This window comes from Cydia strobilella, chromosome 20, assembly GCF_947568885.1.
Source record: "Cydia strobilella chromosome 20, ilCydStro3.1, whole genome shotgun sequence".
NCBI classification, from domain to species: domain Eukaryota; kingdom Metazoa; phylum Arthropoda; class Insecta; order Lepidoptera; family Tortricidae; genus Cydia; species Cydia strobilella.
The window spans coordinates 3,393,805-3,407,546 of record NC_086060.1 but is presented as its reverse complement, the minus strand read 5'-3'; the positions used below and the strand labels follow the sequence as shown (position 1 = coordinate 3,407,546).

At 35.0% G+C, this 13,742-nt stretch overlaps 1 protein-coding gene across 1 annotated transcript in view; it reads right to left on the bottom strand.

Annotated features, from left to right (window-relative positions):
- The window catches only part of LOC134750488 (mushroom body large-type Kenyon cell-specific protein 1), a 235,783-nt gene that overhangs the window by 146,015 nt on the left and 76,026 nt on the right, over window positions 1–13,742 (bottom strand). Inside the window, exon 2 of the mRNA XM_063685665.1 lies at window positions 13,629–13,740. Coding sequence (XP_063541735.1) covers window positions 13,629–13,722 — 94 coding nt within the window. The 5' untranslated portion in view covers window positions 13,723–13,740. The remainder of the gene's footprint in view (window positions 1–13,628; window positions 13,741–13,742) is intronic.

Below are 13,742 nucleotides of genomic sequence, written 5' to 3'. Positions count from 1 at the left end.
AAATTAAAAAGTTAAAAACATTGCAGTCTCGATTTCGGGACTGCAATGTTGCATACAAATTCCATTATTTGTCGAGTTCCTAACTTTTTAAAAGTTGAAGTGGCCATATCAAATGAAGGCATAGGTCCATTAAACAGCCAAACAGATGATCAGTACTTATTATTATAATGTTGGTACCGCGACTATTTAGGTGTCTCAAATAGGTTGGCGTATTTTCAGCAGAAAAATACACTTCTATTTTTAATTTAAAAAAAAAAACGGCGGCAAAGCAAATCTTTTACTTTTTTCTGTGAAAATATATACATAAAAACGTTGCTTCTGTAAAATATTTCTATTATAGTTGTATTTATTGCGCCATTTTTGAGAAAAGCACTATATATGACTCGGCTGGAAGGCTACTTGCTGGCTTCGGATTCAATTAAACGGACTCCCAAGGTCGTCCGTTTAAAACGAATCCTCAGCCAGCAAGTAGCTACTTCCGAGCCTCGACAATAATGTACTATTTTCTATCGGCTTTTGCCGAATATGTTTCGATTGTATCGGAGCGGCTTTTTAGCAGAGGGTTCGTGTGACTTTTAACAAATTATAAGTCTAAACCTTCCTCTTAAATCACTATCTATTAATAAAGGTTTAAAACATCACTAGCATTTAGCATCACGTAATCAAAGATAGATATAACTCCGTAATAGATGGATACAGTCTAAGGAAAAAACGTGCCTCAAAAATCACGAAAATTTGACTCGATCAGATGGCGCCAGTGTCTTTGGCCTACTCTAGTATAGAGTGCGTTGACGGTTTCGTTTGTTATTTAACAATTTTAACGCATATCAGTGAAAGAACATGGGTCAAAATTATAAAAAAATAATTAATGAAAATAAATAAACATGTATCCATATTTAAATACATTTTATCGTATTTTTATAAATCTTCATTTTTAGTTTTAAAATGTGTCGATAGATGGCAGTGAATTTACTGTGGTTACAAAATTTACTATGACAGTACCGCTCTATAATATTATCTCCTCTTTGACGTAATTTAAGATTTAAGCGTAATACAGACAGACGGAGCGACTTTGTTTTGTATTATGTAGTGATTAATAGGTAATTATCAAAGCATTCCCTTGTCTTGTTAGGTACACGCGAAAAAGGGGGGATGCATTAAATTAGTCTGAGGATGAGCTGCAGACTAATTCCTGAATCGATCGAGGACAGACGGAAGGGTGACGATACAATACTCGTTAAAGTAGACGGCCCTAAATATACCGGATCTAATATTGGAATCCCTAAAATGTTTATCCTATTTTTGCGTTCCCTAATATTTTTTTATCATAATGATCATTTGTCCTAACTAGTTGTGTCGGGTTGCAGTACCGGCCCTAATGGAAGGAATCGGGGAGACCGGGGCAAAATGGAATACCTAAGTTAAAGAAAGGAAAATAAAATAAATAAATTTAAGATCTTTATGAAAAAGATTGTAAAATTTTTAAAATGTGAAATCTAGTGTTGAAAACTTTAGGTCAATTTATTTTTTTATTAAACAGCAACCGTATTATTTTGTAGAACGCATCGTTTATAAACTACGAAGTCCTGACAGCAAGAACATCGCAACTTTCTCGCCATGAAGGAAACTCTGAAGTCCCTGAAGAAATTACAATTATAATTGTAGATAAGCCTTATAACTTACTTACTTAGATTAGAGCATAATGTTATTAGACTGCTGATTTTTACTTTTTCTCTCTCAAAAGTTTGCCCTTTTTGCCTTTTTTACGGTACAAATTTTATGCACGATAAGTATTTATATAAAACACTTACACGGCATTTCAAAAAATCCGTTTAGTTGTAATGAAAAGTCGTTTACTTGCTTAAGATATAGATATAATACAAGAATGCCTCAATTTTTTTTTATAGCTTGTTATAGTGTCCCACTGCTGGGCAAAAGCAGGTCCTCTTGATTTCCATTTAGGTACTTTTTAATCAAATTCGTATTTACTTTCGTATATAAAAACGTCTCAATATTTAAAACTTCCGTGAGACACATTCATAAATACATAAATAGGTACCTATATTGAACTTGTCGAGCAAATTAAGTATACCTAAGCGACCCATTTCAATATATTTAATACTTACCAAATATACTTACTTTAAACTAATTTAATCGGCCATTTATCTATAAATAAATACGGTGCTTATCAATATCTAATCTAAAACTGTAAAAGTCCTACTTTCTACAGCTTCCCGTTCTGTCGATATATTTCTTGCAAAAAGCCATATTTTGAAACCAGAATGTCTAATTCCTTGTTCTAAATGTACAATGTCGCCGCAAATTTATGTATAATAATAGCTTGAACTCTAAAGTTTTATCACACGGTCAAACTTCACTAAATAGGTGAGCGTGTTATTCGAAATATGTTTAAAACTGTCTCAGTCCAGTTTCAAAGTCATAGCAACCCGACAGCCAAACAGTTAATATCTAAACTAAGGTCTAAACCATCAGGAAACCTATAAATTCTAATTTCTAAATCACGCCTAAAATTATTCCTAAGTATCTACGTTTCATGACAAAACAACATTAGAAATAAAAAAACAATGACAAACTGCTAACCTTAATGGACATATTGTTAAAAAAGAATTAGCATTTGAGATTACACAATTACGAGTATCATTGTGTGCTTGTGAGACAAAAAACTCGAATCTAGGAAGCCGCCATGACACTTTTTTTTTGCCGAACGACCTAAGATGGCGCGGCCAAAGACTAAGACAAAAGAAATTCAATCGGTGCCCCACCCACTTAAAAACTATATATTTTTCCTAAATTTCCACCAAGTCCACTGGCTGTTTGTAAATAGTCTCAAACAATCGTTTTAAAAACTAAATTAAAAAAAGCGTAACTCAAATTTGGAACGCGAGAGTATCGTAGGCCGAAACGGGCAAGCGGTAAATAAGCTAACTGAGCAAATAAACGTGAAACACCGAATTTAACCGGAACGAGGAACGCAACGTAATCCCGCAAAAGCGGGCATGCAAAGCCGTATAACAGTGGCACATTTACCGGGAGACGCATCAGTCGACCACTTGTTGCCGACGCCCGGCTGCCGCTGCGCTGCACCAAATTTGAATTCCGAATTCGAAAACTACAAGCCGAATTCTAATACATGAACTTTCTTAGATCAATTAATCACTGTTTACACTTCACTAATTTTTACACAATGAAAAACTTAAAGCAAAGATTTTTTTGTGAATTTTGAATTTTGGAACTTTCTTTTTAAATTTAGAGGATTTCCGGTGTTTTTCGGTGTGCTCGCGAGGTTGAGCGGTGCATGTGCACGCTGGCCTGGTTGCAACAGGTTGTTTGGTGGCGCGGCCGCCGCGCTTGCGCGTTAGATGCGACCGATGCAACGCGCCACAGTGGTCGCGGATTCGTAATGGGTATTATGGATTTTGTCGGGAAGTTGGTTTTAGAATGGTTTTGGGCACTTTTTAGAATATATATATATATATATATATATATATATATATATATATATATAAAAAGAACTTTAACTACGCTATAAAGAATACAACACAAACGGTCAATACTTAACCTTAAATTTACATGCTGGAGTACATTTTACAAAAAAGATTGTGCCATTTTTTACTTGACGAAGCACAGACTGACACGATCGTGCGTGGGAATTTGAAAAATTCTAGTTTTGACAATATTCCAGTTTGCCGCTTCAAAATGATATCGATCGATCGTGCGTTTGATTATTATTCGTTTTGAAAGCAGTCCAGCTTATATGTTTGGGGTCAGTCACCTGTGATGTGAGCGTCAATCATGGACCTTCTCGACCTTCTCGTGAAGGCCGGGAATACCAAAAAATAAGTTTCTTTGAAATACTTTAATTTGGGGTTACATTTTCTGTCACCTACATCGTTTTTTGATTAAAAAAAACCTCAGAATATCATATAATAAAAAGTGGATCAACACATGGATAGAAACCAAAGCTTAAATTGAGCGTAAAATTATAAAGCACGATCGTGCGTATCAGGACAGAGCTCATGAATGTGTATAGCAACACCATTAGGCTTTTATTTATTTAGGGCCATTAGATCTAATTTGGTGGCGTAAATTATTGACCTATATATAAGTTATTTGATGAATCTTATTTTGACTAGGTTTTTAAGAGGAATGGTTTTTTTTCTCGTGCTGGTAGTCAATAGCCCGAAGAAAGCTAAAGTAAAATAAATAAAGTCAAGAATTCTTCATACAACGCGTCCACTGTGGAACACCCGCTGCGAAGCATCTCTACGAGTATATCCTCGTATAGAATTAACGCCAACATTAGAAAGAAAACTAAAGCTAAATAAATATATAGTCACAAGATTCCTTCAGACAACGCGTCCACTGTGGAACGCCCGGTGCATAGCTTCTCTACGAGTATATCCTCGTATAGAATTAGGCGCAATGCGATACCGACGGCTTTAATCTTGGCCCAAACCACCCCAGTCTACCCTTCGAAATGTCCAATTACTAAACTAATTGATTGACTTTTTTAATTAAAACTATTTTTGTGTTATTAGGGTTCATCCATTATTTACATCACAAGTTTAGGGGGTGGGGTGGGGGGAGTGACAAGGAGGGGGTAGGAGTCAAAAAACCTCGAAATTCGTGTGACGTAATTAATGGATGAACCACTTATTTTCTTCATACTATATATTAGGTAGGTATTAAAATGTTACTATAATTCACCTATAAGGGATCTCATACTACTAAACTAAATAAGGAATGGAACTGCGTAAGATAAAAAGGGATAATAAAACTGCCTCATTGTAGAAAGATGGTGATTGTTATTATTACTGTTTGAATAAAGAATAACAATACAAAACAATATTTAAATAAGTTAATTAAATAATACTGTGGATACAGAAAACAATTGTCAACACGTCAAAACTTCAGCCTGAATAGCTGGGAATAACTCCCGACGCTAATTATACTTCAGAATACAAGTTTAAAATACCACAAATAAATTTAAAGTGTTCTAAAATAGGACAAAAGTAGTAAATTACTTTTTATTTAATTAATCTTAGTGTTAAAGTAATATGTTTTCATTTTTAGGATATATATTAATTATTTATACAAGCGAGTGCTAATAAAACTGCTTAGTTTATAATTCACCCGAGACATACTTATTTATTGGCAACACATGAATCACATGATGAATAGTCTAAAAGATCTCGTATAATTTAATAGCAGTGAAAGTATTTGATAAACAACATTATTCATAAAACAATACTTCTATTATTTCTAAACAACCACATTTTCAATAATCAATTTATTTAATTTTATGCAAGTTTATAAATAATCAGATTAAGGTACTTATCTCTGTCCGTGGCGCTGGTAGCACAACAAGTGACCGCTCGTCGGCGAGCATCACCCTTTTATACCCGGTTCAGGTAAGTGGCCTGACCGACTTGTTTTCTTCGCCTACCGACATTATTACTGTACTTTAAATGTTTGAGTGAAATGTACCTTAAAATGTTACAATTATTAGGTGTAATAATGGCAAATCCAACACGGCCATACTGACTAATACTTCGATCTCGAAGTACAAAACTATAAAAATTAATATTTAAATTTATAATAATGTATAATATTGCACATTTACATTTTTTTATGACCTACCTTAAGTCACATTCTAATATCTTATACTAAATCACATTTTTTTGTTCAAACTGTTATGAACATATCAACAGATCAATAAGTAGCCAAAAGCCCTGACATGTATGCCCCGACACCTGCTGCTCGTGAAGACAGGCAAACATCAGACTAGTGACCGACCAGCAGTATACATTTAATTGACAATTATATTAGTAGCCAAAAGCCCTGACATGTATGCCCCGACACCTGCTGCTCGTGAAGACAGGCAAACATCAGACTAGTGACCGACCAGCAGTATACATTTAATTGACAATCATATTAGTAGCCAAAAGCCCTGACATGTATGCCCCGACACCTGCTGCTCGTGAAGACAGGCAAACATCAGACTAGTGACCGACCAGCAGTATACATAATATAATTAACAATCATTTTAGTAGCTATATGCCCTGACATGAATGCTCCAACACCTGCTGCACGTGAAGCCAAGCAAACATCAGACATATAACCGACCAGCAGAATAACATTCATATCGTTCTGAATTTCATATATTTTACATGAATGTACATAGTTACATATTATGAATCAGTTTTTATATGTACCGATATACCAATACAAACAATTTACACATATCCAACACGGCTAAAACTGACGCATTCTACAAAAATATTACTGCCACTTTTAGTTATTTAAGCCATTGTTTAATTCTAAATAAGCAAATCAAAATTATTAAGCATAAGCGTATTGCGTGACGTAGATAATATTTTAGTGGAATGCTTCACGAATAATTAGCACAAATTATGAAGATTCAATTTATCATTTTGTCTATGTTCCATATCACCGATATTATATAGGTACATTAGGTACTTTGTTATTGCGTCTTACTGAATTAAAACGCTCCCTAGAATTTTCTGCTAGTAAACATAGTCGTTGATATATGCATATTGCCTATCTGCTTGTAAGTCAGTATTAGAAGTATTCATATTGACTCCTAGGACTTCAATTAGTCGAGCTTGTATACAAGAGAGATTTACACTGCGTCCAACCAATAAATATTCCGGGGTAAATCAAGTCAATTTTTACTGGTACTGGTGTTTAAAGAACCACAGTCCACAAAGAGCTCGGCCAGTCTGACCTATCATCACAAGAAGTATTTAACATATTGGTTCAAACGTAACGCTGGGCATTATGATCTTTATGTAGTTCCCCAAACGGTCATTTTGAGTAATATATACTTACAGTGAACCATAGAGATTCTAAGAGAGATACATTTAAGGAAATTAACACATAATGACAGTGCACTATCAAAACATGTATAAGAATATTCTGTACGTACATGACAATAGTTGTTAATTTTAGGAAAAATTGTGACATTCATAATATTAATACTAGAAATAAACATAAGCTCGTAGTGCCCTTTATTCGGCTCCATAAAACTAAAAAAAATATTCATGGATAATGGTGTAAGATTTTATAGAAAACTTCCAAACCATATTATTGAATTATCAATTAATACATTTAAGAATTATGTAAATCGTAAACTTATTTTCAAAGCTTATACTACCACACAAGACTACATGAATGATAAAACAACGTGGGATTAATTACGATTCGAAATTATTGAATTAATGATGAAATGGATATTCCAATGTATGGTCTGTTTTTTTTTGTTATTTAAATTTCATTTTAGAAACATTCTACACTAGTATTTTTTATATAATTATTTTTGACGACCATTTTGTAAAACTACCTGTACCTATTAAATTTGATCTGTATATTAATAATTAAATATTTTTATGGAATAATATTAACATTAATAAATTGCTCTTAGGTAATATATATGTAATACTATTCATAAGAGCTTGTTGTTAGGCCTACATGAATAATATATATTTGAATGGAATTGAATTTAACGATATTAGCGCTGAAATTATTTAGTTCCTTGATTAGTAGGTAAATTGCTATTTTACTGTGGGGCAAAGAATCAGTATCTCGCGAATAGTAAATATAAATTCCCTCGAGTTGATAGTTTTGAATATGCAAAATTTACTACATCAATTTGTTTTATTAATAGCCATCATTAGAGAGTGGGAAAGGGACAGCATAGTCTAAATGGATGGTTTGAAATGGAACAGGTGTTTTAATAATCGGATACAAATACCCTTGTTTAGGACCTGAATGGCTGTTTCGTTCTATAGTCTATACTCACTGATCAGTTAAATGTTTTGATTTTTTTTACATAGGTTACCGCTCCTCAAAACCAGAAATTATTACATCGGTTGTAACCGAGGCGACAATTAAATCTGCTCCCTTTAGGTACAATGTAATATAGTAAGTACATTGTGCAACGACCGGTAAGACAAATTCCGCAACTAGAGGTCCATAGATTCACGACGTCGCTGGCTAGAGTGAATTAAGGACTCGAGTTTGCAATATTTCCACCCCGGAGTTACACAATGTTTTTCATCACGCTTGCAAAAAAAAACTAAATTTTAAGCGAAATCATTATTAAATACGCCGCTGACATCGCCGTCCAGCATTTAGCCATAATTGAAAACGTTTATTTATCAATGAATTATTTTTAAACATAAACAAAACAATTAAATTATAAACAGTATAGTGAAGATAAAACCCATTTTATACCTTAACTTTTAACAAAGTGTTTTATTCAGTACTACTTGGTTCGTACGAGTTCTAACTCCCTTGGGAGTAAAATGGACTATGTAATTTATATATATTTTTATGTTTTGGTAAAATGGTCTAAGTGCTCAATAACAGGCTTTGGGACATAACATAGTCACTAAGATAGGAAGCAATGTGGTTGATTACTCAATCAAGTATTGATTGGTTACTCATAAATATACAACCAAACAAAATCAGCAACTACAATCACGTAACGATTTTAACGGTATTCCTTCCTATACGTTAGAATCGAGGTCCGTATCCTTAACTACGTAAACTTGTAGTTCTAAACAAGTATCTGGAAATCTGACAGGGTCTAAAATAGTGGCGAAAATAAGAAGTATGCCACTCCCTACGCCATTGAGGTAAAATGAACACAATAAAACCATTGTCATATGTATCATATATATCTACTTCATAAATTATCTTTAGTCTTTTGAATTTGACAGTTTTCAGTTGTAAGAACAGTAAGATTTTGTGGCCTGCGATCTTTATACCAACAACTCAATTCATCGTAACCATTTTCTTTATAAATTCGCAACTAAACTGGCGAAGATTTAAAATATTGCTTTGCCGCCCGAAAGGATAAGTTGTAAAAAGACTAATTAATTCTACTATTAAAGGATGACATTTAGACATTTACATCGCGTATACTACCATAAACTAGCTCGATTAACTGTTCTGTAAAACTAAATTTAGCCCTCCGAAGAACCCAAAGTTTTTCTATTGCATATTCACAATATGATAGCAGTCAGAGTTAAAAAATTAGGTGGGTACAAGTCTAAGTAACAAAAGTTTCACAGTTTTCACATAATAATGTGGAGCCCATAAGGGCCTTACCGGCTTTGGCTATCATAACGACGCCAGTCCGTCCATGTTCCGTGCAGTGTCTCGATATTTATTGCTGCACCACGGCTCAGCTTCGTTGCCACTGGTAGCAGGGTCGAACATTGGAAGCGCGACGTCATCCTGTCGCCGGTTCGAAGAAACTGCATCTCGGATGGCAGTAAGCAGACATGGTTAGCAGAATTGAATCCATACTCTGAAATATTTAATTGATACTGTTAAGGGACGTCTAGGTAAAACATATCTCCACTTCTGAACTTATTTTCTTCATACTATATATTAGGTAGGTATTAAAATGTTACTATAATTCACCTATAAGGGATCTCATACTACTAAACTAAATAAGGAATGGAACTGCGTAAGATAAAAAGGGATAATAAAACTGCCTCATTGTAGAAAGATGGTGATTGTTATTATTACTGTTTGAATAAAGAATAACAATACAAAACAATATTTAAATAAGTTAATTAAATAATACTGTGGATACAGAAAACAATTGTCAACACGTCAAAACTTCAGCCTGAATAGCTGGGAATAACTCCCGACGCTAATTATACTTCAGAATACAAGTTTAAAATACCACAAATAAATTTAAAGTGTTCTAAAATAGGACAAAAGTAGTAAATTACTTTTTATTTAATTAATCTTAGTGTTAAAGTAATATGTTTTCATTTTTAGGATATATATTAATTATTTATACAAGCGAGTGCTAATAAAACTGCTTAGTTTATAATTCACCCGAGACATACTTATTTATTGGCAACACATGAATCACATGATGAATAGTCTAAAAGATCTCGTATAATTTAATAGCAGTGAAAGTATTTGATAAACAACATTATTCATAAAACAATACTTCTATTATTTCTAAACAACCACATTTTCAATAATCAATTTATTTAATTTTATGCAAGTTTATAAATAATCAGATTAAGGTACTTATCTCTGTCCGTGGCGCTGGTAGCACAACAAGTGACCGCTCGTCGGCGAGCATCACCCTTTTATACCCGGTTCAGGTAAGTGGCCTGACCGACTTGTTTTCTTCGCCTACCGACATTATTACTGTACTTTAAATGTTTGAGTGAAATGTACCTTAAAATGTTACAATTATTAGGTGTAATAATGGCAAATCCAACAAACCCTTACTATAAAATGCAAATGCTAACTTTTTCAAATACATATTAAAACATTTCACGTTTTAGAGTAAGTTAAAAACAGTAGACCCGTTTAATGCATGTATTTTTTAATCGTTTTAATACGTAGTAATAAGTCATTGTACACTAGTCTCTGATACGCTTTCCCGCTTTAAATGCGCTTTAGGTTTAGAGTGATCCGTTCCGAATTTTCTTAAGTCACACGACTCACACGAACCCGCCGCTACAAAACGGCTCCCACACAATCGAGATATATTAAACCAGATCACTCACGTTTATAAAGTCGGTGATTGCTCGACATGTTTCGCTCCATAATGTGAATTTAATATATCTAAATGTCAGTGCCTCACGGAAGTTTTGTTATTAAAATCGAAGTTCATGCATTAGGTATATGAAATTTGACATGAACATCCAAGTATTATGATATCTAGTTTTTGTTGCTAGACATTGTAATACAAAGAAATTAGGGCGAGAAGTTTTACATACAAAATTTCTAGCAACGAAAACTAGTAAATGTTCATGTTAAATTTCATGTTATTTTACAATGTCGCTTTTAAATCTGAGTGTTACTTCGATTCTACATCAAACTCGTATCTCCACTATACTTTCCTAACAGTCGTCGAAACGCACCCAAATTTCCATATGAAACAGATTGTGGGCGAATCGATTTACCAAGTTCAAATATTTATTACCAGCATTATACGCCTGTTTTCTTCATAAAATAGTTTTGTAGGGCTATGACGAAATGATACGATCGTGCGGGAGGTTAGACTAGGTTTTTAGAAGAGTGTTTTTTTTTTATGTATATTTTTTAATGTATATTTTTTTTTCATGTAACAAAACTATCATAAAACACAAATTCTTAAAGACCCAAAATTATTTTTATTCCCTTGGTAGGACAGTGAAACGTCTGACACCCAAATTTCCATATGAAATAGAATGTGGACCGCGAATCGATTGGCCAAGTTCGGTGCACTAACTGCGTTACACAAAAGCTCTTAAAATAACGTTTTTGGGATGCTTTTAATCGTTTCCCGATACCCATTTACCGGAACGATAATTTTGCTTTCACGCTAGAATAATAAATTTGATTTTACCGCACCATGCAGTGAGTAGGACAAAAAAAATAGGTCAGTAAAAACCGGATCCCTTTGTTTGACATAATTATTGAAAGTCATAATGTAATGATTGTCAGATTATCATTAGTCATAATTCTGAAACCGTTAACTCTTTAGGGCTTTCGAAAGGTTATCCTATAGATGGGTTAGGTTAAGTTAGGTTTGTTTTATGGCAATTCTGAAAAGTTACGCGTTTCTGAGAAAAAAACAAATTATGACTAACGAAAATGCGGACAAACAATACATTATGACTTAAAACTTTATAGGAATCAATACAGACTCGTAAAAACAGCTTGAAATCTAGTCCGTCTAACCTATAACTATTGCTCTACGCGACAACATGTCAATCTTCACCACTTAGATGGTTGGCAGTCCTCAACTGTGCGTTTGTCCAGAAACTTCCTGCCTCGCACAGCTAAACTGAAATGAACTGTCGCCCGCGGTATTTCCGGACCGATACGACCTTCAAACCTTCAAGAAAAGAGCGTACTCGTATTTATCTTAACCCCTCTGGTATTCCTGGTGTCCATTTTCAAGCGATTCATCTGCTCCTTTGCCTTTTGTATCATAAAAACGGAGGCCTCGGCACAGAATAAGTAATAGTATTATCATACAGAACGGCCACACACCGCCCCGCCCCGATTCGAATTACCTCGCCCCGCGACAGCAGATTGACGAGCTTTCGCCGAACGCTCAGTACTGTTTTTAAGCAACTTACACAATGACGCATGATGCTCGATGTGAAGACGTGCCGTTCACACATAGAGGCGCAAATGATTTTTGATGTATAGCGTGTCCGCCCGGTGGTCTCGGTTTCAGCTTGGGTAAAAATGCTTTCGAATATGTCCGGCGGTGAATTTGATGTTTACCTATGGTGACACTTACGCACTCTGCCATTGCAGTCAATGCAGGGTTAGCTTTGTTAAACAAAATTACATATACCGCATACGAACTTAATAAAACTGGACTTCAAAATTAGAAGTCTGAAACGCGTATGCATTTGTTCCGTGTTTGAGTTTTAGGGCCGCTCCTCGGTTTATTACATAAGTTACGCTTTTTGGAGTTCGTACTTTGGCCGCGCTCATTTCGAAGTTTTTAGGATGCAAGTTGAAGAGGTCAGAAGTTGGAATTTTATGTTACTTAAATGCGAGAATAATATGGCCTAGGTGGCTTAGGATTCGTTGAAACAACTACAGAAAAAGTGTAAATTTCATTCGATAACGTGACGAGCTTTCACGTTTGCGTTGTGCCTATTTTTGTATAGGATTTTGAACAGCGCGCCAAGCGGGACGTTTTGAATACTCCAAATCCCATAGATAATGAAGTTACTAGGAATGAAATTTACACTAGGGGCACAGGTCGATTTACAAGACCTGGCACGTGTATCACATTAACCAATAAAATGGAGGCTCTGACTGTATATCGATACGGGTGTCACTCATACAATGAAAGTTTCGTTTATTCCATTCGTGACAGCTTTCGTGAATTAACCTGTACCACAGAATAAGTAATAGTATTATTATTCAGAACGGCCACGCACCGCCCCGCCCCGATTCGAATTACCTCGCCCCGCGACAGCAGATTGACGAGCTTTTGCCGAACGCTCAGTTCGGTTTCTAAGCAACTTACTCACACAATGACGCATGACGCGTGACGCGTGGACAGACGTGCCGTTCACACATAGAAACGGAATTTTTTGTATGTATGGCGTGTCCGCCCTGCGCCTGTATACAGTACAGTATAGTATACTAAGTATAATTAACTTCTTAAGTTATCTGGAGCTTTCGACCAAAGTGTCGTTTACGAAATGCTACTCTTATGATTATTATGAAAATATTAGGTCACCAATTTTTGGTCTGGTTTAATTGAGTCAAGTTGTGAATTATCATAAGAGCAAAAGTTTGGTTCCTTACATTCTTATGATTTTATATTTTATGTTGACTATTCTAAACCATGTCTGTATGTTTACATTACTTGATTATAGTTTTTTTTTTTAATAAAATAAAATTTATCTTATTTTACCTTAAAAGTGTAGCATTTTTATGGATCATCTGCTGACTCCCTAGGGTTGTCACTCACCGAGTATGTCCATGTTCTTGGTCCAGCGCTGCAATTCTTTGCGGATCGCGCGTCGTTTCTGTCTCGCTAGGGTTGTCACTGACTAATCTGTTGACTCGCTAGGGATGTCACTCACCGAGTATATAGACCATGTTCTTGGTCCAGCGCTGTAGCTCTTTGCGGATTGCGCGTCGTTCCTGTTGGCAGCGAGCGAACGAACACTCCGCCATGGCACTCGAGCGGCAACCCT